This window comes from Psittacula echo (genome assembly GCF_963264785.1).
Source record: "Psittacula echo genome assembly, chromosome: 6".
NCBI lineage: Eukaryota > Metazoa > Chordata > Aves > Psittaciformes > Psittacidae > Psittacula > Psittacula echo.
This window is the reverse complement of record NC_137743.1, coordinates 57,607,560-57,632,203: the sequence shown is the minus strand read 5'-3', so window position 1 is coordinate 57,632,203 and position 24,644 is coordinate 57,607,560. Positions and strand designations below refer to the sequence as shown.

The 24,644-nt window shown below is 45.3% G+C and overlaps 1 protein-coding gene across 1 annotated transcript; it reads left to right on the top strand.

The window, feature by feature from the left end:
* Positions 1-2,683: 2,683 nt before the first annotated feature.
* On the top strand, positions 2,684-11,086 carry PPIF (peptidylprolyl isomerase F; the record flags this gene model as incomplete). Its single annotated transcript, XM_080621590.1, has 6 exons — positions 2,684-2,872; positions 5,035-5,065; positions 6,087-6,175; positions 8,486-8,582; positions 9,380-9,455; positions 9,913-11,086. 6 exons carry the CDS (start codon positions 2,684-2,686, stop codon positions 10,046-10,048), a joined length of 618 nt encoding a protein of 205 aa, XP_080477716.1. The 3' UTR covers positions 10,049-11,086.
* Between the last annotated feature and the right edge of the window lie 13,558 nt (positions 11,087-24,644).

Here is a 24,644-nt window from a genome sequence, read left to right as displayed (position 1 = left end):
GTACAAGAACTGAGGTTGACCAAATGCCTGCTGCCACAGTCAAGGGCAAGACTGGGTTGGCCTCTGTGTTTGCCACCAAGAAGAACCTTTAGCTCCACTGTTGGCTGCAACCCAGCAGGCGTGGAGCGGTGGGGACACATGCCATGCCAGACCTTGATGTGAGGGATGGCTTCCCCTGTTATCAGAGAGCCATCCAGGAGAAAAATGGCAGACCCAGCAACCTGTGATTGGCATCTGTTGAAGAAATATGGAAACATGCTAAGATCTTACACATGGTGTATGAGGATGAGCAAGCCTTTTGGCTGGACAATTTATTAGGTGAATGGGGACTGACAGATTGGCTGGTTGCTTTAGTCAAAGGTGGACTAACGGTGTTTATTGTCATTTTAACGATTTTGATTTTGTTGCTGTGTATTTTTAATGTATCCAACAAATGATACTGAGTGCTACAAAGCGTGTTTGGCTTGTATAAAAAGAAAAAGGGGGAGATGTGGATGATTTTCTGGCAAAGAACGGCCACGTACCCAGATCAGCAAGTGCCTACATGGAGTTCGACATGAACCAAGGAACAACAAAAGGTGAAGGAGGATGGGAGCGAGGCACTGGGAGTGAGAATCCCAGCAAGATAAGAAGGAGCTGGAATTTACTGAGTTGCTAAATTGAGGACTGTTGGAAAACTTTGAAGGTCAGGTTCTCACACCTGTGCTTAACCAATTATGTGTTAGTTGTTAAGGGCCTCACAGATATGTATCCAATCACAATGGGCCAAGTTAGTGCAAACAACTTTAAGAAATAGTATATAAAGAGTTAGTTTTCTAGAATAAATGGCTTTGTCTGATCACATTGATCTCCGACTGAGTCCATTCCGTGACACAGTGCCATGACTGACAGCTTTCGGATGATTCAGTGAATGTCACTGGTGAAGTCACTTTTAGCTGCTTGACAACAAAGAACTTAGGCAGGACTGAAAGTTTCCTGTTCTTGATGTAGGGGCTGCCTTTGTGTGATTCTGTCATATTGTATTACATGGTTGTGGTGCTCTATCCTTCATCAGAATAACTTACTTTATAATACAAGGAATGTGAAAATTACAGGTCCATAACTACTAGAATAACCCTTGGGGTTTTGTGTTTTTTGCTTGTGGGTGTTTGGTTTTTGTGTGTGTGTGGTTTTGTTAGTTTGTTTGTTTAAGAGACACTTCAGGAGCTATTCTCCCACATTCAAGGGATATAGTTTTCAAGAAAAGTAGCCTGCAGTACATAGGTACATGCTACTTTATTCTGGTGACTTACTGCCTTAAAATAATCTGTATAAAACCATGCATCCTTTTTAGAAATGTTTTAATAGAAACCCTATTTCCATCTGGGAAGCTGAAAGAGCAACGCAAGCAGACAGGGTGTCAGGTATGTGCAGAGTTCATTTCACCAGAGACCCAGTTGTGTCCCCTTAACTGCAAGGTTTATCATAAATGCAAAGCATCAGGTGTTGTGGGTGTCCCTCGCTTTGGGTGTAGTGGGGCAGAACACTGTAGGTGTAGCACACTTGCATGGGCCTGTCATGGAGAACTGAACTTCTGTTCCTGTTTGTTTCCAATGAAAAAACTAAAGCTTGTTCTCTGATAACCACCCAGCTGGGTGGAACTGCACCATGAATGATTTGGATGAAATCAAATGTATGCAGATTCTAAAATATCCCAACTAGTTCTTCTAGAGACAACGTATACTGGCTTATGAGAAGAGCTGTCTTGCTACTGGTCTGCTGATGGAAGAGCTTTGACTTTACAGACCACGACCAAACTGAAGACATTCTGTGTCATTAAGAACCTGAAAAACTTTGGGAAGTTTTTATACTTAATCTAAAATTTTTATACTTAATCAGGATAGCAATTGCAGAGAATTTCAAAATTATATCTGAATGTTACTAAAATATGTACTAAATATTTTGATCTAAGTTAGTAACTTGGGAAAACTAAAAAGAAAAATTAATATTTTCATATGAAAGGTGAACCCTAGTTCCCTTCATAAACTACTTAACCTGGACCACCCCTCCTCACTTTTGTGATCCCTATGGCAGGTTTCCAAGGTGAGGCTACGACACGATGTCATGGGGCCCCGGGGTCTGCGCTGCCCGGGTGACACCACATGAACGTGCTCAGCAATGCCTCTGTTTCCTCGTGTGCTAATGGCGTGATTCCCCTGCTGGGTGCTGCCGGTGAGTAACGTTGCAGCCCGTGACTCCCCTGCACCCCGTCACCCAGCCATAGCAGCAGCCCTCCCTTTCCCGCAGAGGACAAGCCCAAAGGCGTCCCCTGGCATTACGAAATGCTAGAAACTCCCCGTCCCCGCGACCCCTGGCGTTCGAAGCCGGGGGAAACGTGCGGAACAAGCAAACACCCCAGCAGCGCCCCGAAACCGCTGCTGAATGGTGGCACTGAGCAGGCGGCACAGACCCCCCTCCGCACCAGGCAGGGCGCCGCGCCCCGCTGCCGGGGGTAGCGCGCCGGCTGCTTCCCTTCGCAGGGAACCGCTCTGCCCCACAGCGCCCCCGCCGCCATTTCGCCCTTCGCGCCGCCCGCCGCCCTCAGCGGGCGCTGTGGCGCCGGCGCGGAGCCCATAAAAGGCCGCGACAGCACCGGCCGCGTGTTCCGCGTATGCTGGTGTGTGCCCGCCAGTCCACCCGCGGCATGCTGGCGCTGAGCGCTGCCCGCCGCCTGCTTCGCCCGCCGGGGAACCTGCTGCTGCCGTCAGGGCTCGCCTGCATGTGTGCGGCCGGTGCCCGTGGCTGCGCCGGGGCCGCCGCCGGCTCGGCGAACCCGGTGGTGTACATGGACGTGTCCGCTGACAACCAGCCGCTGGGACGCGTCGTGCTAGAGGTAGGAGCGCGGGGGTTGCCGGCAGCTCACCCGCGGCCTGGGGCCGATGCCCGGGGAGCCGAGGGCGGTGGGACACCTGGGCATGGCGGCGGTGAGCGCAAGGTCAGGGCAGGCCGGCGGGGCGGCGGCTCCGCGGCGAACAGCTCCGGCTCCTGAGCCGCGGGAAGGCAGTGGCTGCCGCCGGTGTGGGCCTGAGGGATTCGGGGGTCGAGGTCCCGCAGGGCTGCTGGATCCGCTTCCAGGGCGGAGATGGTGCAGAGGTGGCTCCCGCCCAGGTGGGAGGCGGGCAGGGGTTGGAAGAGAGCGGCGTGGGGCGCCTGGCTTCGGTTTGCCGCGGTAGCGCTCTCCTGTATCGATAACTGGGGTCACCCCTGCGGAACGGGTCTGTGGGGTCTGGTGCTCGGGGCGGCTGTGGCTCCTGAGCTGAGGGGCAGATTGGGCCGTGCCATGGCAAGAAGCCTCAGCGGCAGAAATCCTGGGGGCATGGTGTGAAAGCAGAAACGCTGAACAAGAACCTGCTCAGTACCGCAGGTACCGCTGGATGGACAGGGGCAAGAGCGCTTCCCGCAGTGACCACGCACCCGAAGCCCTAGCGCGGCTCTGGGTTCTGCGCTGTCAGTGAGGGGCCGGGCGCTCGCCTGGTTGCTCCGGAGGCAGCGTGCCACTGAGGTCTTCGGCCACAATTCCAGCTCCGTCCTGCTTTTCCCCTTTTCTTTTTCGGGGCACTTACTGTGTGATTGTGATTCTCAGTTTTCAGTGTTCTGAGGTACTGCTGCTGTGTGTACCCTGAAAGGGTTGCACTGCTCTGTTCGAACTGGCAGCCAGCTCAACAGCCAGATAGCAACCAGCTCTGTCGGTAAACATTCGGTCTCTGAAATAACCGGGCATTTAAAGAAGGCCTGAACATGAAAACTGCGGCACACTGCTCTTACAAAAGCCCCGAGACTTTAATTGCGGTATACCACATATCCTTAGGGCCGGGCACGTGCCTCTGAATGAACGTGTTGTGTATGGGAAGGAATGAGGGCTGTGCTCCAGAACCACGCGCTAGATGGGGAATGCTGCTCTTCCAAATTGCTCCCTACTGAGAGAATTGGTTGTGGCCTTCTGCCTCCAGCACCCACTCTGGGTCTGTGTCAATAGATTTTTTTAAACATAGTTCATAAGGGTTCTCTCCGAAAGGGGTTCCCTTGCGGCCAGAGCCCAATTTATTTTTCTTCATTGAAAATGTCAGCATATAAATTAATTGGATACTAGCAGCTGTCCTGTTCTCAGGAGGTAGGACTTGAAGGAGTCAAAGGTAAAATTGTGCAAGTTTCTTATTTGTCAATGAGATTTAGTAAATAGCTGGATTGTATGAGAAAACAATAGCATTGATGTTACTGTATTGCTTGTTGCAGTATCTAATTTCCATGTTTAAAGATTTTTTGTTTGCCCAGTTTACAGAAAATCTGAATGCATTGCAGCATCAAAGCCTTGAATATTTGGCAAAGCTGTGCTTAGATTCAGCTGCAAATTACAGGCATCCAAGGAGAGTATCCTGAGGAAGGAACGTTGATTCTTTCCACAGCCATACTGTTTCTAGGAGTTTGCTGCTGGTTACTGTCAGGATGTGTGACTAGATAAAACTTTGGTCTGACGTGGTACGGCCGCTGTTGGATCAATTGTAATATTCTACATTTTTAAGATTGTTAAAAAGATGCATACTAATCAAAATCAGATTTTTTTTGTTGGTAACAAAGGTATGTGTATGGTATATGATACACGGTTTCTGCTCTTCTTTTTCCTTTGCTTTTCTTCAGATTTCTACAGGTGGGCCTGTGCTGAGGAGACTCTCCAGTTGTATCCAAGCTGGCTATGATCCAATCCCTGGGTTCCACTGTTAAAGATTCTTCTTCATTATTGCTAAATTGTTGTGTGATCCATGAAGTTCATTAGACACTGCTCAAGTTGCTCTTTGTGTTAACCAGCCAAAAGCTGCATTGAGGGCATACTTTTAATTACTAGCAATGTCTTAAGCTGTTACTGGAATTTTGGCTGGCTTGTGATTTCAGCTGGCTTATCAGTTTGGGAAGAGGGCTCAGTTGTACCAGCCTCCCATGTAGAAGTTTTTCTGTGTATGTATGACAAAGCTGACTTACTAATTTGTCTTTCTTTAACAGCTGAAAGCTGATGTGGTTCCAAAGACAGCAGGTAAGGCAGCACCTCCAGATTTTCATACTTAAATATTTAAGATTTAGACTGTGATTTGCAGGAAAAAGAATATTCTTTTACCTTTTGGAAACTCTTTCCATGTTCCATCCCCATTTGTTAAGTAGAGAAGTATGATCTGAACTTTGTTAGAACAGTGCTAGTGAGGAGTTATAATTTCTTGTTGTACCAGATAGTTTCATTTTCTAATTTGCACCAAGATGGTGCAGTCCATATGTTGGATTGTCAGTGGTGAATGTGTTTAAAAATACATTAGTTTGCATGGAAATCAGATCGAATTGGAAAGGGTAAACCAAAGGGATGATGTCTTTTGAAGATTTCAAAGCCTGTATAGGGTTTTGTCACTAGCTGATTAGTGCACTCATGTGTTCAAGGCCAGGCTGGATGAGGCCTTGGGTGGCATGGTTTAGTGTGAGGTGTCCCTGCCCATGGCAGGGGGTTTGGAACTAGATGATCTTAACGTCCTTTCCAACCCTAACTGTTCTATGTTACAACATTTTTGTGTTTTATCACATGCTTCCTTCATCATCTGCTTATTTAGTGGATCTGAAAAACTTGTACTTTTCTTTCAGTTCCTGATAGGTCAATATCCTTAAAAAAAACTCCAACAGTAAACCAAATCAAACCAACCAACCAACCAAAACCCCATCATCTTCAAATTACTGTAGAGAACACAGGCATAAAAGTCATAAAATGAAACCTTTGACTCCAGAGTGGTGGATTTGGGAGTGGAGTGTGTTTGTGGAGTTAAGATGTAACAGCAAAATAAAATGGAGATGGAAAAGGATGGTGTTTGTACCCTGTACTGAGGCCAAACAAGTTTTGTTTTCTCAGTGTTATAACAGAGTTGGCTTTTAAAGAATGGAAACAACTAATAATACCACCTGAAAGATATTGTAAAACCTCTGCAGTGTATAAACTTGGGACATAGTGAATCTAGGTGTGTTTGATTACATTATATATCATATATGGCAACATAATATTTTATGCTTTGTTTTCACAGAAAACTTTAGAGCTCTTTGTACTGGTGAAAAAGGATTTGGGTATAAAGGATCCACTTTTCACAGAGTGATTCCTTCCTTTATGTGTCAGGTAATGCTTTTTGTTTCCTTTGCTATTAAATTTATCTGCAAGTTATTTATATATTATTAGAACCAGTTAGATTAGGAATGTTCTAAATGGTTCTGTTCTAACCTTTGCTAACTACAGAATAAAGAAGTGGCAGTGTGCCTTACATCTCTGAATAATTTTTTTTTTGCTATGGCTCCTGCTTAGCACCTCTTTTGTACAAATACATAAGTTATGCGTGGACTGTCTTAAGTCTTTCTGCTCTTGTATAGCAGTGTACTTTAGTGTGGGGTGTGCGTAGCAAAATGACACTTGCTTGGAGGAAGTATTTGTGGGTAGAATGACAATCAACCTTGTGTTCTGAGCGAACTAAGAAAACACCATGTCCTTTATTCCTAGTAGAATAGTCTGTCCACAACAGAACATGTGTTTTTCAGAAAAATACTATTTTTTTTTTTTTTTTTTCTGAACATCTGCCTAATATGGAGGGGAGGAGGGAACCAAAAGGGTTGGTTGGGGTCGATCTTTGGGAGAAGAGAAGGCTGCATGGAGACCTCATAGCAGCCTTCCAGTGTTTTAAGGGGGCCTACAAGGATGCTGGGGATGGACTCTTCATCAGGGACTGTAGTGACAGGACAAGGGGTAACGGGTTCAAACTTAAACAGGGGAAGCTTAGATTGGATATAAGGAAGAAATTCTTTACTGAGAGGGTGGTGAGGCACTGGAATGGGTTGCCCAGGGAGGTTGTGAATGCTCCATCCCTGGTGGTGTTCAGGGCCAGGTTGGACAGAGCCTTGGGTGGCATGGTTTAGTGTGAGGTGTCCCTGCCCATGGCAGGGGATTGGAACTAGATGATCTTAAGGTTCTTTCCAACCCTAACTATTCTATGATTCTATGACACACTGGAAATGGATTTTGTTTTGATTTAAACGATGAATCTGTAAAAAAAATGTGAGGTGAAGGTTGTAGTAAACTGCTTTATTTATTAACTGATGACTGTGATGGTTGTCCTGCCTGAATTTTTTTATTGTAAGTGAAGAACACAGCTGTCAAAACAAGAGGCCATAATTTTATGACCTATTTCTAAGAAGAGAAAGGGGACAAGTGTGCTGTAAAGTACATATTTTCTTGCCTTTGACGTGGAAAGTAAGGTTTTGTGATGCTTACAAAGGGAAAAAGTTTAGAAGTTCTACTGGGGTCAGAAATACGTAAATATAAGAAAAACAGAAATCCTACTTTAGTGCTGCCACTAATTTGTGAAGTTCTGTGTAAGTCTGTTCTTACCTGCCTTTTTTGTCACCACAAAAAAAAAAAAAAACCACCACAAAATGAGGAGACTCCATGATATGGTGATATGATGATTTGATATGTAGGAATTACTTGGAAGTTATTACTGAAGTGGAAATACAGTCATAGGTTTCAAATCTTTTAAAGTGAGAGGGGACAGTAGAGGCCTTTCCACATGTTGAAATAGAATGTTAATATGATTCAGGCAATTGGTATAGCCTAATTGAGGTCATCATACCTAGGACTTGACAATTCAGATGCCTCCACGTGGCATGCAGCCTGTAGAGCATACCTCTGGGCCTATGTAGGAGTAGCTGTAGCACCACCTATAACAGATTACTCAAGGAGAGAATGGGAAGATGAACATGACGTGAAATACTTGTTAGGTGTAAGTTCTTTGTGATGTCTCTTCTGAGAGAGGAGATTGCAGATTGCTGGGAGCAGTGTTTAGTAGCCACTCTTATGAGTTGCTGGGGATTTTTTTTGGGTTTTGTATGTCTAACCCAAGACAGATGGTCACATCTATCTCAGCAAGCAGAGTGTAGCTGAGGGAAGTCTAAAGTAGCTGAAGTGTAACACAAACAATAAGACCTAGAAGTAGCAAATAGTAATATTGGAGATCCTGACCAGTGTTTATACCTGTTGGAACAGAGAGAGAAAGAGAGAAGTTTTGATGTCTTACCTATGGTAATGATTTTGAGTGACTTTGTTTTGAGGCATTTGAGATGTTTCTGAAAATTACTACTACCATTTATTGCATCACATTTGGGAGCGAGGCTGGCAACACAGAAAGGTGGTTGTTGCAGTTATGGATGTCAGTTGGAGAATATCAGCAATATCTGGAGCAGAAATTTACTTTTAGCTTGATTGTACCTTCATCTGGTTACATGGGTTTAAATCCTCATGTGACCATACTCATTCTTAACCTGAAGACAATTTGCTCATTTTATTTCTTTTAAATTGGAATGAGTATACTTTCAATAGCATAATTTCTGATGTAAAGTAATGCTTGTGTGCTAGTAAAGTTAATAGCAATTTCTGTTTCAGGGTGGTGACTTCACAAATCATAATGGAACTGGTGGAAAATCCATTTATGGCAGTAGATTTCCAGATGAAAATTTCATACTTAAGCACATAGGACCTGGTAAATAAACATACTTTTTCTACCTTCAGCTGACTATCACCTGTAATGAAACATTTTTTATGAAGATGTATTAAAAAAAAATAAGATGGGAGGGACACTTGCTAGTTAGAGAAATATCCAGAAGTTTAACAATGCGTGGTCCCTGGCATGAGCATATTTGTGTAGACTTAGACTGACAAAGTAGGACTGACCCTGTAAGTCAGCCTGTGACAGGTGACATTGCCACTCTTGCTCTTGCTGTAAAAGGGACTGCAGAATAAGATATTTTTATGGTTTTTGCATTTGACTTACAAGTTCTGCAAAGGTGAAATTATTGCTTTTATTGTCCTCTTTCATACCGTAAAGTCATAGACTTCACTTCTCCAGTAATCATCTAACTCAACATTGAAACAAAGTGATTTGGGATTTCTTACTTACTAACTAACATAGGCACATCCTTTTAAGCTCAAATCCAGAAAAAAGTAAAGGAAAAGACATACATAAGGACATCTGATTCAATTCTATAGTCTCTTTTTCTGGATTATTACTTCCTCATCACAGTAAACTACTGCTGCTGTTGAACCACAGTAGAGGTTAGCTGATGTTAATCACATTCAGAATGTGTACAATGAAGTATATTACTAACGTGCTTGCTGTGGAAAGAAGGGAGGCTGGGCTGGAGGGAATAGTCAAAGGCAAGTCAGTATGGGCCATCACATCTTCTATCTGTCCATCTTAATCCAGATGTGCAGAGGAGAATTGTCTTCTCCATTGTGTACGTGTTATGCCCAACTAATAAGCTGCTGCTGCTGTTCTAGGTGTTCTTTCAATGGCCAATGCAGGACCCAATACAAATGGATCTCAGTTCTTCATCTGCACTGCAAAAACTGACTGGTAGGTTCTTAGCCCTGCATATTAACCAGATAAATTGATGCCTGAATCTGCATAGTTTGGTTTTCTTAAGGTTTTGTTTGTTTGTTTGTGGTTTGATTGGGGTATTTTTTGGTTGGTTTGATGGGTTTTGGTTGGGGTGTTTTTGTGTGTGTTTGTCTGGGATTAGTTTGTTTATTTGTTTTTTAATTTCCAAATTACTTGTCTTACAATGGAAAATAAATGGTTATGTGCTACTTGAGGGAGGAGGGTCTGTGGGTGTGACAAAACAGCTGTCCCTCAGAATGCTTCTAAGTCCAGAGCTATAAGTATTTCACTTGTAGAGCAGTTGTGCCTTTGCCATAGACTTGATAAGCATGTGAGAGCTATGAAGATCTGCTGACATTCCTTCACTGAGCTCGGTTTGGTTCAGTCTTTATGATATTTTAAGTAAAACTCCCTTTGTGTGTTTGTTTTACAGGCTAGATGGAAAACATGTTGTTTTTGGGTATGTAAAGGAAGGAATGGATGTCGTGAAAAAAATTGAAAGCTTTGGTTCCAAGAGTGGAAAAACCTCTAAAAGGATTGTCATTACTGACTGTGGCCAGCTGTCCTAGCCTTTTGCCTCACCATTCATGAAAACTTCAATGCTGTGAAAAATGAATCATAAAAACATTTCTGATCCCATGAATTGCATCTGTGGAGCCACATTTTCCATGTAACTTGGTCCAACTTTTATATTTATATTGAATAATACTGATTAAAAGTAAAAACAATAACTGAAGTTTGTTTTAACTGAGCTGATGTGGTAGTCACTCTGCCACACCGATTTGATAGAATCCCATCGTGTTTTGAAAGAAGTAGCACAGTCATCTGAATGCAGTGTTGATACCGGCCTGAGCTTTTGGATGTTTCAGGTGTTAGGATTGGTGGTGGAGTTGCAACTAAGTGTTCTGTAGTCAGGGCTTAGACAGAAATAGAGAAATGCCACATTGGTGCTCATAAAAAGCTATTGTTTGTTTCATCATTTTGAAAAAATACTAACTAGTGCTCTCAGGGCTGTCAGGTGTTTTCTTTCTGTGTCTCAATTGGAGTCTATGCAATAGAGTTAACGTGTGATTGTGAGGTTTTTAAAATTTAATTCTGTTTTAATAATTTTTTTTTTTTGTAGTCTCAGGCCACTGTTTAAACCTGAATTCTATCTTAGCTGCTCCAGTGGAGCAGTGTGACTTTTGGGTTAAGTGAATTGCGTTAGGTTGAGTTAGCCTACTACTAGAGCTCTGCCTGGGCAATAAAACCACAAATTAGCCAAAAGATCTTGGGACTTTTTTTATTATGCAACTGTGAACTTACTTGAAGTGTGATTCTGCTCTGAGATCTAGGTCTGTAAGGAATACAGCACAGTTCTCAACAGATAGTCTATTTTTGCATTTTGAGAATGTAATCAGAGTATAGTGAGCTTGCTTGAGTGAGAAAGGTTTCATTGCATTTTTTGTCCTGTTGGTCCTGCAAAGTCAGCCCACATGGGCTATTACTGGGATTGTAATTTCTTTTCACACATCATCATCATCGTCATCATAAGTCAGAATTGGTCACCACAGAATCACAAAGCTTCACTGGTGCAGCAAAATCATTATTGCGGTTGATGCACAAGAAGGAAAGAATTCAGCTGATCAGATAAACACATTTCATTTGTATGAACTGCTGTGTTTTATGTGGTGTGCTTGAGCAATAACAAATGTTGGAAACTCACAACATTGCATTTAGAATCACTAAGGCTGTAAAGTATTCATGCTTGTGGGAAAAAAGACTGTTTTTGTGCAGTAATCTTGATGCTGAAGAGAAAAATAAAATGTGATGGCTCTCTTCAAATGTGAATTTACTTCCATTGCATTCTGATAGTATGTGGGTTTAAAAGTATTTTGCACTGGATTTGTTTTCTACTGAGAGGTGCATTCTTGTGTGTACAAGGTAGTATTCAGAGTGTAATTTTGCAGAAAAGGGAATTGAAAAGCTTTTTATTCTTTCCACTATAGATACTTCACCTTTTTTTGTAGCATTTTAAAAATATGAATTTGGGTTGATTTGGCTTATTTCAGTTTGATACGATAATGAGGGGGGTTTGTGTTCTCTTAATTTGCAAATGAAAAATAATTAAATACAGTTCCAGCACAAAAAAAGTCTTTTGTTTTCTTGAAAGCAGGAGTGTAAGGAGCTGAAACCTGTTGTGTTTACTTGGGCTGCTCTATTCTGTTTGTTAATGGATCTGATGCAGTAGTAGCAGAAGCCATGCTGTCATTTGGAGAGAAACCCAGCAAGAAATGCAGTACTAGTGCCACGCTTTGCCTCTCACTAGTGAATCTAAAGTAGCAGGTGTATGGATAGCAATTCAGGTTTTGGAACTTTACTTGTCGGGTTATTTCATCAGATTGCAGAGATAATGAGGAAAATGTAAATTTACTGGGTGGGGTTTTTAATTTCTGAATTCCTTTTTGAAAAGTTGGTGGTTGCAGCTTTTTGCTGGACAACTGAGGAAAAGTTCCTTCCTTGATGGGTGATCAGAGATGACATTAAGAATTTATTGTCTTCCTGTATTTGTAGGCCAGGAAGTGCAGTGCAAGATACTTAGCCATAAACCAGTCCATTTGTGCAGAACTGTGTGTTAAGCATTAAATAAGTAATAGTATTGTGCACGTTAAGATGATGGCTTGCAGTCTTGACTAGAACATAAATATTAACCTATGCAGAATAACTGATGAGTAACACTGTTTGCACTGCCTCAATGGGACTGGCTTTGGTTTCCAGATACCAGTCTCTACACTTTTCTCTGCCAGAAGAAATCCTTTGCCGCTCAGTACTTAGCAGTGTAACATGAGTCTTAATGTTTTGAGAAACTTAAGCAGGTCAGTCTCTTAAAGCTTTCTTCTGTAAAGTATCCTCCTCAAAATGGATTTTTCTGTTGTTCTGTTCTTCCTGTTTTTTCTTTCTTTTTTTCAACCCGCTTTCCCTTTATTTATAAAGAAAATGCAGAGAACTCTTATTTCAGTATGTCTTGCACCCTGCAGCATTGCAAGACTGTTCCTACACTGAAAATACATGACTGCAATTTGTACTAGGTGCATCCAAGGTAATTTTAAGAGCTGGTTGTGGATCACAGGACATCACAGGAAGAGTTGCAGTATCTTAGCATGCTGGATGGTGGGTCCTAGACATCTGTGGTCCTGTGGCAGTCACTCTTGGGTAGCTTGTCCACTTCTATACATAGTCCAAAGTCAGGATTGCAGTTTGTGGTAAGTACACAGAAATTGGCCTTTGCTAGTCATTCTAGTAGTTTCCTACAGGATTTTAAATGCCTGTCTGGTTGGCTGTTTTGTATCACAAACAGCTTCTAGGAGAAGAGGGTTCTCCTTTTACAGCCTTGCTTAATGGTTTTGTCACCTTCAAGATGATGGGCTGGAACAGGAAGTGTTGGGCAGTGCCACTCCTTGTTTATGACTTGCTTACTCTGGGTTTTTGTACCTCTTCATAGCAAAATTACTGTAGTAAACTCAGCCTCACAGCTCTGTCATGTACAGAAAAGGGCTGTGACCTCTAAAGTTAACTTGCTTCAACTGTGAGATAAGAAACTGTCCCACATTATTTTTTAAATACATTTGGATGTTAAATCCCAATAGATGGATGGAAATGATTTCCTTGTCCTGCTGGTAAAAAGCCTTTATCTTAAAGCAGTTCAGAACATGGTTCATTTTAAAGCAGGTGAGTGATCCAAAGTAGCTGATTGTTATTCATGTATGTGTTAAAAATGTGAAAATTGCTGCCATACAAGTTGAAGTAGTGTGATTCACCCTGCGATTTGCGTCTTTGGTGCTGCCTCTGACACAGAAGAGGGCAGAGCTACAAGACTGGTGCTTGGCCGAGGTGTCCTGAAGTGCCTGCTCTTGGTCTAGCAAGAGGATTAGGTCAAGTTTTTGCTTTTCTATTGTAAGAAATATATGTCCCCAACAAATGATTGCTGTGGAAATTATTCCCCCCCCCCCGCGTTATACTGTAGTTGTCCCATTCGGTTTGACCCTTGGCTATTGTCACTGGTCACTAACTGCGCTGTGGATCGAGAGCTTTGTAGCAAGTCAAGCAAAATTACAGATCCCGGTCTGTAGTTGTCCCTGGTGGATCACAGACGTTGGTGATCCGCTCCCTCCGCATCCTCTCTGAGGGACTCCCATGAAGGCATAATGCTCCCCAGCCTGGGGCTGGCCTGGTGGAGGAGACCCGCTGTTGTCCCGCTCCCCGCGAGGTGGCACCACACGATTGCACGTAGCGTTTTCGGTCAGCGCCTCGTTCTTGGTAACCACCGTGAAGGAACCGGAGATCACAAAACACCGCTAAATTCAGGTGAGGAGCAGGTAGAATTACACCAGTATTGGTAACTAGCTGTCCTGTGGCTTCCTTTCAGCTACACTGAAATGAGATGAGCTGCAGTTAATTACTCCTGAGGTACCAGAAGCTGTAGTTGCACATCTTGCTGGGTATAAGCACTGTGACCCTTGAGGGGCTGCTTCAGTCATGTCTTTCACAACCGCACATTGCCATGATCTGTGTCTTACCGAGGTGAAAAAGATGTTAAGATGGACCATATGGAGTTTTTTGGGGGACTACCAATCAGAAACCCTGCACAGCTCTAACAGGTATTCACTGTGGAGCTGTGGTTCTGAGACCAGCTGAGGGGTGGCAGGTGTGCTACTGCAGGTTCTTACCCAGCTGATTAGGGTAACAGTTTGCACTCCGGAAGAGGCTGACACATCCAGGCTGCCTCGGGGGTGAGGCATGGACACGCTAGGAAAACAGGCTGCAGAGTGAGCTCTGCAGTCGCTACCACTGATGCGCTTCCAAATGCAACACAAGAGAAACAACACGCTCAGAGGGCACCTTTAGGTAAAGTACAAATAAATGTACGCAGAAAAAATGAGTTTATACTTAAAATTTGTTTTAACAAACTCACAAATGTTTTTGTTTAGTCTCACGTTTGAATTACTTGTTCCAGACTTTCTGCTTCCATAAATTGCTTTCTTTGGTGTTAGACTGAACACTGTCTCCTTGTTTATAAAGTTTAAATGCTTTGAAGTCAAGACATTTGAGGTATAAAGTGTTGTTCTCTTTTGTAATGCATATACTCTTCTGGTAGCAATATATCAACAATCAGAACCTCAAAGAACTGAATTATTTAGAGTATAAATCATTTTATGTGACAATTCAAAGGCAATCTGGATGTCCTGCTGCTAGCTGAGAATTTGTAGTTGGACAGACACTTTCTACCCAATTTAGAAGTAACCAGGCTAAAAGGACATAGACTTTCAAGTGGAAAACTTTTAAATCTCAAACTGCAGATTTTTGTATTGAGTCTGACTCTATTTAAGGACATTGTATGAACTGGCTGGTCATAAGTGAATTTTGGCCTACAATCTTTATGGCCCAAAACTTGTCGCCCCATCAAACTGAAAACTGAACCTTGACAATTGTCATAGAATCATAGAATCGTTTCGGTTGGAAAAGACCTTTAAGATCATCAAGTCCAACCCTTAACCGAGCACTGCTGCCCACCACTAAACTATGTCCCTAACTGCCATGTTTGCATGTCTTTTAAATACCTCCAGGGACGGTAACTCCACCACTTCCCTGGGCAGCCACTTTCAATTCTTAACAAACCTTTTGGTGAAGATTTTTTTTCCTAAGATCCAATCTAAACCTCCCCAGTAGCAACTTGATGCCATTTCCTCTTGTCCTATGTCTTGTTACCTGGGAGAAGAGACCGACACCCACCTCACTACAACCTCCTTTCAGGTAGTTGTAGAGAGTGATAAGATCCCCCCTGAGCCTCGTTCTCTCCGGACTAAACAATCCCAGTTCCCTCGGCCACTCCTCATAATACTTGTGCTCTAGACTCTTCACCAGCTTCATTGCCCTTCTTTGTCCTGAACCTTGAGGATCCTTCTCCAGTTATCAGCTCTCTGATTTTTCCAGTACAGCTCTAGTAAAGCCTTTTCCATACTCTCCTCCCTCCATGTGGTCCCTATGTCTGCTGGGGCATGCTGCATGGGATGCTGCAGCCAACCAGAGCCTGTATCCTACGTTAGCTATGCGTGAACTGCCAGATGGTGGAGAGAAAAGAGCTGCAGCAATGTGAAGGCACAAGTACTTCTCCCATGTAACCTCTTTGCCTTGCAGTGGTTGAGGCCTTGGAGCCGCACATCAGGGCTGTGCTACGCTGTGCCGCAGGCTGGCTGAGCCCCTGCCTTGAACCCTTGCCTCATTGCCCTGTACGTAATTCCCATCCCTGTGGGAGGAGATTGCGTACAGTTTGCTTCATGTGAGCAAATGGGTGAGGACAGACAGAGAGCATATGGAGATTAGCAGGTTCTTTTTTCTTCTTCCCAAAGCCTCCAAGAGAAGGAGCTTCTGCTCCTGCAGAAGGACAACCATGGTGCCTTGGCATGGTGGAGAGGTGGCCTGTAGGACAGAATGGCTGCAGCTGGGGAAGCAGGTGACTCACTGCTTTGGGAGAGAAGCAGGAGCAAAGATCTGGCTTTTTTTTCTGTCAGGGCTGAGGCCAAGGGTGTCAGGGACTGGCAAGGGTGTTATTTAAGAGCTGGGGTGCAGAAGAACCATCACTGGGAGCTATAAATGGTGGAAGATGAAGGGACTTGGAGGCAATTATGTGAGGCAGGAGAGCTTACTGTGTCAGGAGAGGGAGGTGGACCTGTTACAGGGGATCTGAATAAGGACAAGCTTGTTCGACTTCAGATGCCATGCCTAAATGGAGAAAGGCTTGAGTGACTTCCCTGCAGAAGGCTGTCAATACCTGGTGCCTGTTCATCAGTGGTGAGGAAGATCTCATGGAACATAGCTGGAAATACAATGGTGGTGGTGGTTTTGACTTGAGTTCAGTGCACCCATATCAGAGGTTAAAACTGCTTGGTCTTTCGTAGCTGGTTAAGTGAACCAAACCCCCAAAATTCAGTCACCCTTGGGAATCTTGAAGTTTGAGAAGAATGAAGGAAAACGTACTCAGGAGCACGCCTCACCATCTGTCAGGAATTCAGCAAAACATTCAGGTCCCAAAAGCTCCAGAAAACAGCAGCATAAATGAGCAGGTAACTGGACTTCAGACCTAAATCTGCTGCTCTGGTCTACCTGTCCCCATTGAGGAGGCAGTTCTTCACCTGGTTTGATAGCACACCAGGCACTTTGCTCGATGTTACCCATCCTCACTATCCATGTGTGTATTTTGAGGGTTGAAACACAGGTTATAGCTTGTGGGTAAATGTCAGATTACTTCCAACTGAACAGCAGCCCTTGCGGTGACTGCTTCAACACGTGTGTGTTCCTTCTCCCACCCTCTCCAGATGTGGCTGCTGCAGCTGTGAGTGAGTGAGTGCAGGGGTACAGGCACAGGGACCACCCTGTGCTGCTGCTCCTCAGGGTCACTTGCATGCAAGAGGCAGGGCACAGCTGAGGTGCACCTCAGCACACGCTGGAGAGAAACCACCCCTTGCCAGGCAGGGAGGAACAATGGCTTTTACTATTTATTGGGAAGCTGTATCCACACCCTGGACCTGGAGGCCTGGGGTGGTCTGGCCATGTGGGCTGGGGTGCAGGGCTGGACCAGGGGTGCTGGTGTGGCTCTGAACTCCTCCAACAGGTCACTATTCTCAACCACCCTTGAGAAGCATTGGTGTAAATTCCCAGTTCTTTCTACCAGTCAGGAAAAAACCGACGTAACTGAGGAAAATAAATAACTGTGTCTTTAAGATGGGGTCATGGAGAAGTTAAAAATGTGCAGATGCAGAGGTCTGAGGGGGAGAACTCTGTCACCGTTCTCATTTTCACTCACCTCCTACTTAAAATCCATCCAGGATGGTAGGCAGAGGAGCACAACAGCTGCTAAAATTACTAGGTGGAAATCATTTTGAGCAGGCACAAGCGTCTTGTGGTTTACCTGCTCCCCCTCTCGCCCTCCACTCCTGCCTGAGCCCTGGCACGCTGCAGTTTCCCCCAGAAAGGCTGTCGTGTCGCTGGTGCCTCGCTGATGACGGCCACTGTCACAGCTGAGCCAAGGGCGATCTGTTCGTGATGCGTGGCAGCTGCAGCGCCGGCCCCCGCCGGGACCCTGGGCAGGGCTCTTGGAGGACTCGCTGCTCTGACCCCACCACTGGCACAGCTGACACTGGTGGTCCTTGGAGATGCGGAGGAGTGCGAGGAGGAGGCGGCAGCTGCGAGTGTTTAGGCTTTGCCGAGCAATAAATTCTGCACTCGCACTGAGCAGTGCATGCTCCAATGAGGCAGTGTCTTAGGGCTTTTTTTTTCTCCCTGCCAAAAGTCAGGGTTTTATTTTTCTGGAAGCAGCGCTGCAATTAACTTGATGGTTGCCAAGGCCAAACGAAGTGCAAAGTGTCCTTGGAGAAAGCTGCGTGATTCTGTACATTAAAAGCTGGGGGATGCCAGCACGCAGCCTCTGCCTCGTAGCCTGTCACATGCTTTGCTCGTGTTGCCAGGATCCTATAAACGTTTTTTGATGCATTTTTTTAAAGAATGTTTCCTTGCTTAAACTGCAGAAGCTCCAGATTTGCGGTTTTGGGTCTGGTTCTTTCTCTGTATGGGGTTGTACAGCTTGCAAGAGGAGCAAGCAGCACAGCCAGGGCAGGCTGGCTGGGCAGGGGTGGAAGGGTTATAGCTCGAGGCCAGCATGCAGTTACACCCGACACAGAGCTGAGGCCCATGTCCCCCACCCTGAGTGCAGCATGACATTAGGTAGCTGTTAACCCAGTAACCCTTGGCCCCTTGACTCAGTGGTGTATGCAAACAATAGGCTGGCCCGGCACAAGGAAGAAACAATGCAGATTGCTGCCCTGACGGGTGCCGTGAACATTAATTACCTGCGGCTGACAAGGGAGTTCTTTAAGATGCTGTTGGGTCTGTGGCAGCACCCCAGATGGAGAGCTGGGCTGGCTTTGCAGGGCACAGCGTACATACACCAGGTCAAGCTGCTCTCGGCCCACAGCTGCCTGAAAAAACAGCCCTTTGGCTCGGAGGCCTTCCTCCTCGCTCTCACCACCACCCACTCTATGCAGAGTCAGCGATGTCAAGCAACAGTGTTCAGAGCAAGGGAGCTGCAGAGAGCGTGCACGACCCGCTCCCAAAAGCATGGCTGTCCTCCACACCCCTTTCCAGTACAGAGTGTGCTCACAGCTGTGGCACCAGCAGCCATGAGATGCTGAAGGCAGGGCTGGGTTCAGGGCTGCAGGCTAGTGGCCCTGCAGGTGTTGCTCACCCCAGGGTGATGTGAGATGGAGGTTGTGGCTGTTGCTGCTTTCCTTCCCCAGCTGCTGGGCTGGCAGTGGGGCCAGGCATGGTGGCACAGGCAGGGGGATGTGATGGCTGCAGTGCTGGTGCTGCTTCTACTGAGAGCAGCTGCTGACCATCACCATGCAACAGCTGTGCCTCAGCAGGAGAGGATGCAGGGGCTCAGGGCATCTGCCTTTAGCCTGCGCTGCTGTCACCTACCCGTGCAGAGCCGGGCTGTCTTGGTATGGCTGCTGCTCTCGGACCCTTCTCACTGAGGTCAGGAGAAGACCTTTGAAGGGAGAGGGTAGACACGGCAGCCCTGGCTCTGCAACCCTTTGGGTTGCAGGCTCTCATCCTTTTGTGGGAAATCTGGCCTGCCTGGCTGAAAGCATCAATTACAAATCACTGAAGCTCAAAGCGGGGCAAGGATTTAATATACTGGGGGGAAAAAACTCCCACTTCCTGTTAAATGCTTTTCTTTGACTGAAAGGTGAACAGGATCGTGCAGAGCTTGGGGGCTCAAAACACAAGGCAGCAAAAGGGGAAATCACCTGTGGATTGGCCCCCTCTGGGGTAGCTGTTGTTACAAACTGCTTGTTAGAACTGCCTGGGTCACATTGGGTCAAGGCAAAGCAGCTCATTTTTCCAGTGCTTTTATTTTGTTTCTTTTCCAGTTCTTTTGAAACCACTGGAAAAGTGGTCTGATGCCCCTGGATTTTGGAAAATACTATTCATTCACACAGATGCAGGACTGTATAATGAAGGAAAACTGGATGCTTCTTTTAGTTGTAAGGATGACTTCATTTCTGGAGGTGAACTGGAGTTTTATACAATGGTTAGGTACAAAATGCATAGAAATTGGTGTAGGGTGGGGGGGATTGTGTCTTGCTTGTCTCCATCTCCTCAGCACCATTCCCTTCATGCTGAAATGAAAGGAAATACTTTTTTCTCTTCATTAGAATATGAAATAATTTTCCAGAAACCATCCTGGCCCAGATTGCCTTCAGCAGAGTTATAAAACTGCATCTGGTTCAGCATACAACTCACAAGAGAGGGCAGCCAAACTGCATGCTGAAGGCTGGATGACATGCCCTTCCTGTGGGGTCCTCCTGCGTGCAAACCCAAAAGCTGGGGCTGGCCCCTAATTTTACAACCCTGCTTCTTGGTCATGCTCAGAATTGTGACTTTGGAGTTTGCAGCTAAGGCTTCTCTCTGCCATTAAGATCAGATGACTGAGAGAGGTGGAGGAGGCAGCAGGCTTGGAGTCGGAGCCAGGGGCTGGTTACCTTGGCCTGCAGGCAGCCCAGCAGCATTTCCCAGCTGCTGGTGATATTTTTACTCTTGTTTAATTACTGCCCCAGTTAATGAGGTTTCTATCATCCCTTTCCCTTGCTGTTTCAGAGGGCATCTGAGGAGCAGGGTTGTGGGGGGCACCTCCACCTGCCAGCAGCAGAGGGAGGGGTGTCCTTTGCTGCCAGTGTCACACGTGAGGTGCAAGAGCAGCATCCTGCATCATGGGGGAAAAATGCCATATTCCTTCCACTTTCGGCTTTCTTTGCTTTGTAAGCTCAAAACACAGGTGAAAGAATAAGGGTGTGAGATTGAAGAGAGACAAAACAACAGAGTGCCAGGTGTGTAAGTGAAACAGAAACTCTGAAATTAAAACAGCTCAGTGTGGGTGCATGACATTAGAATACAGTAGAAAGACAATATTTATATCTATAGGAGAGGAACCGATATATTACTTCAGGAAAGAAAATGGAGTTAAACCAATGTATTTTAGGTGCCACAAAACTGCGATGAGAGCACTGATCTGTTAGCTGTGAAAATCAGCTGCATACCTGAGCCCGCAGCTGGGGAGGGGAAACAAACAGAGCACACAGCTACCTGCAGCGGCTGCAGGGCTGCAGTTCCTGTCCCCATTTCTCCTGCCAGTGCTGGCTCAGGGGTTTCTTCACACCGCCTGAGCCCGAGCTGCCCCGCTTGCCTGCAGTGGCCACTCCGGACCTGGCGGATGGTGGCCTTTCCGTCTCTCCAGTGCGGCGGGAGCTGGGACAAAGCCACGGGCACAAGGAGTTCTCAGCAGGGCTGGGGTCACCCTGGGAGCTGGGCTGGTGGCTCCCATCTAGCTGATGGGCTTCTGTAGAACTAGTTAGTGTGTGGCAGCCTTCTGAGCCTTTAAAATGTAACTTAAACTTACAGCCTAAGGGCTCTGTGGGACTTTGCAGCTGCAATCGTTATTATCCCACCTAAAAGAACTCAGTTCCTCCCTTTCCCACCCCCTCCCTTTTTGGGGCATTTGGAGCATGACCTGTGCCAGCTTCATCTGCCCAGAAGATGCCTCAGTTCCTTAGGAGTAGAAGCTGACAGTTTTTCAATAGCTGCTGACAGTCTGCAGATAACATAGCTTTGTTCCCTCTTGTTCTTCGAGAGCAGGGCCCCTCAAAGAGCAGACTGAACTCTGTATCAAGGAGTCAAAGGGTTAAAATAATATTGCCCCAGTGTGTCATTGCTGACTAAGGTCCTGGGCTTAACAAGACCCCAAATTGTTCCTGTTCCACTGATGTAATTTCTTATCCTGCTTTTCCCCCTATTTTATTATTTCAGTGTTCTGCAGTCATAGCTTCACCATGTATTCTTTAGTCATTCTCTCAAAACCTGGCAGAAATATGAGTCTGGATGACAAACTAGGTCTGATCTTGTCTGTATTTGACATCATTCACCTGAAGAGTTTGTTCCCTGCTGATCCAGGCACTGAGGCTGATTCTGTTCCCACCCCACGTGTCTCTGGCTCATTCCCTGTTGTTTAGTCACATAAGTGGGATGTGCTACGAAATGGTAGTGGTCCCAAAGGGGAAAAACACCAGGAAAAATGACTTGTGCCCATGTGGTATGATCCTCAAGCTGAATTAGATCTTCAGTAATCAGTGAAATTTTTACCCTATTCCAATCCAGTGTAGTTTATTGAGACAAGACTCCTTCCTCTGTGGAAACAATTCATAGCCAGTTATTTCTTAGCTGTTTTCTATTGTCTTATAGCTGGGGCATCTCAGTGTTAAGAGTCCTAGTGTTGAGGTGGCTTCAGTGTTACCAGCAGCCCACCAGCATGAATGAGGACAGACAGTATTTTACACGTATTTTGTAGCTGGCACAAAGCAATGGAAAGCTGGAAAAAACAAACCCACAGACTATAGAGCAGAATGAATAAACCCCCAAAAGAACCTAGATACTTTATTTTTGGAAACTCTCCAACAACCTCTAATATGCATTAGTGAGATATCAACTTTCTGCTTTGCAGGGTGAACTATAAAATATCTTAGCCCTGCACTTTTTCAAGTTCCTTGTCCTTTATTGCAGCCACTGGTTTATTAAAACTGGAAGTGGATTTAGACCAAACCTCTGCCTATGTCTGAATGGCTGTATCCAGACTCTGCAGCTTTGGAAAACTGGTCTCTAATGTTTAAAATGAAACCAAGCCCAATACAACAGCAAACAACTTATCATTTCTTCTCCTTTAGTTCCCTCCCTGAACAAAACCCCTCACACTTGGACATACAAACCCATTAGGTTCATGGGGTAACAACAAGGCAAAATGCCCAGTGTGGTTAGCAGTGTCTGAAAATTAAAACTCAACCCTGCTTGAAACTCTTCCCAAGCACATATATGATCAATGATGAGTTTGAAAGTATATTATTTTTACTTTTTTTAAGTCCATTGATATGATTGTTCCTGTTTGTAAGACTAACTGGCAGTAAAAGGTATTAATTTCCTATCACTTAGTTCCAAATTGTCCTTCCCTTGTCCTTGTATTTTATGGTCTCCATTAAGGAATGTTGTCCTCTGGATAGTTTTTATTGGCTTTGATTTTTTTTATAATCAGCATTCGTGCTTAATACAGCAATTTTTTAGTAAGAAAATTCATAGCTTAAGAAACCCAAAGCAGCCCCTTTTGGACAGATTTGAAATGCGATGACTTTTATAAGTTATAAATAAAGGCCTGGTAGTTGATGTTTACTGGGAAAATCTCCCAGTGTATTTCAAAGCCCTGTTTTCCAGTCTCCTCCGATAAGAAAACTGCTGACATGGCATTTTGGGGAGCTGTTTCTTTGTGCTTTGTGTTGCTGCTGTAGCTGGCAGGGGTTAGCAAACCTCCAGGCTACAGCGTGGCCGAACTATCATTGGCCTGTGTCGCTGCGCTTCCTGTTAACCACAATGCCACACTGGTGGTTGTTGGGTTTTGCCCACAAGCTGATGGATCAGAACAAGCTTTGGACCATCAGGTTGCAGTCTCTAGGATCTTGCTGTTGGTGGCACCTCCACCAAGATCTGAGAGACGGGTCTGGCTGGGAGCCCTTACCCTTACCTGAGCACCACTCATACCAGCCCGCTGCAGTTTACCTTCACCATTAGATTAGAGATGGTCATCTGGGAGAACACGTAATGAAATGGCTGCTTTTTCTGTTTACAAGTCCCACAGGGAGAGTTCATAGGATCATAGAATGCCAGGTTGTAAGGGAACTTGAGGATCATCTGGTCTAACCTTGCCTGATAAAAAACCAGTCTAGACAAGATGGCCCAGCACCCTGTCCAGGTGAATCTTTAAAGTATCCAGTGTTTGGGAATCTAACACTTCCCTGGGGAGATTATTCCTGTGGCTGTTCTCATTGTGAAATTTTTTTCTCTTGTTTCCAGTTGGAACCTCCCTAGGATTAACTTGTGCCCATTAGCCTTTCCTCACATGGCAGGCTTCCTGGTCCTTTGATCATCTTTGTGGTCCTTCTCTGGATCCTCTCCAGCCTGTCCATTCCTTTTTGGTAGAGCTGGGACCAAGCCTGAACACAGTATTCCAGGTGTGGCCTGACAAGCGCTGACTGAGACAATGACTTCTTTATCTATCTCTGCTGGTGATGCCCTTGTTGATGTAACCTAGCATCCTGTTGGCTTTCTCTGCTGCAGCTGCACACTGTTCACTTACACTGAGCTTATTTTCCACCAGGACCCTCAGGTCCCTTTCCACAGAGCTGCTCCACAGCTGGGTAGATCCCAGCCTGTGCTGCATTCTTGGTTTGTGTTTTCCCAGGTGCAAGACCTTGCACTTGTCTTTGTTGAACTTCATAAGGTTCTTGTTACCTCTCTCTTCCCACTTATCTGGGTCATCCTGCCTGGTGGCTCTCCCTTCTAAAATGTCCCCTTCCTCACTCAATTCTGTGTCATCAGCAAACTTGGTCAGGGTACACTTGATCCCATCTTCCAGATCACTTACGAAGATGTTAAATGGGGTTGGCCCAATATAGTGGCCCTGGGGGACCCCACTAGTGTCAGGTCACCAGCTTGAAAAGGAGCTATTTACCAGCACCCCATGGGTGCAGCCTGTCAGCCAGTTCCCTACCCACCACACAAACCTCTTATCTGGACTGTAACACATGAGCTTCTCAAGGAGGTGGCTGTGGTAAACTGTATCAAGAGCCCTGAAAAAATCTAGGTAGACAGTGTCCGCTGCTTGCCCCACATCAATCAAGCAGGTTACCCTGTTGTAGAAGATGTCAGGTTTATCAAGCATGATTTTTCCCTGGTGAATATGTGCTGGCTTTTCCCAGTCATGTGCTTCATTTGACTTGTGATAGCGCTCAGGAGGATTGGCTCCATAACCTTCCTGGGACTGAAGTAGGACTGATGGGCCTATAATTTCCTGGATCCTCCTTTGAGCCCTTCTTGTAGATGGGGGTGACATTTGCCTTTCTCCAGTCTTGTGGGATTTTGCTGAAAAAGAGGTAACATGTTTCCCCAATGTTCATATGTTGTCAATTCTTCCCTGTGGTGAGACAGCGGGCTAAGTCTCAGGCTTGGTGAATGCAGCCCCAGGGTGAGCAGGGG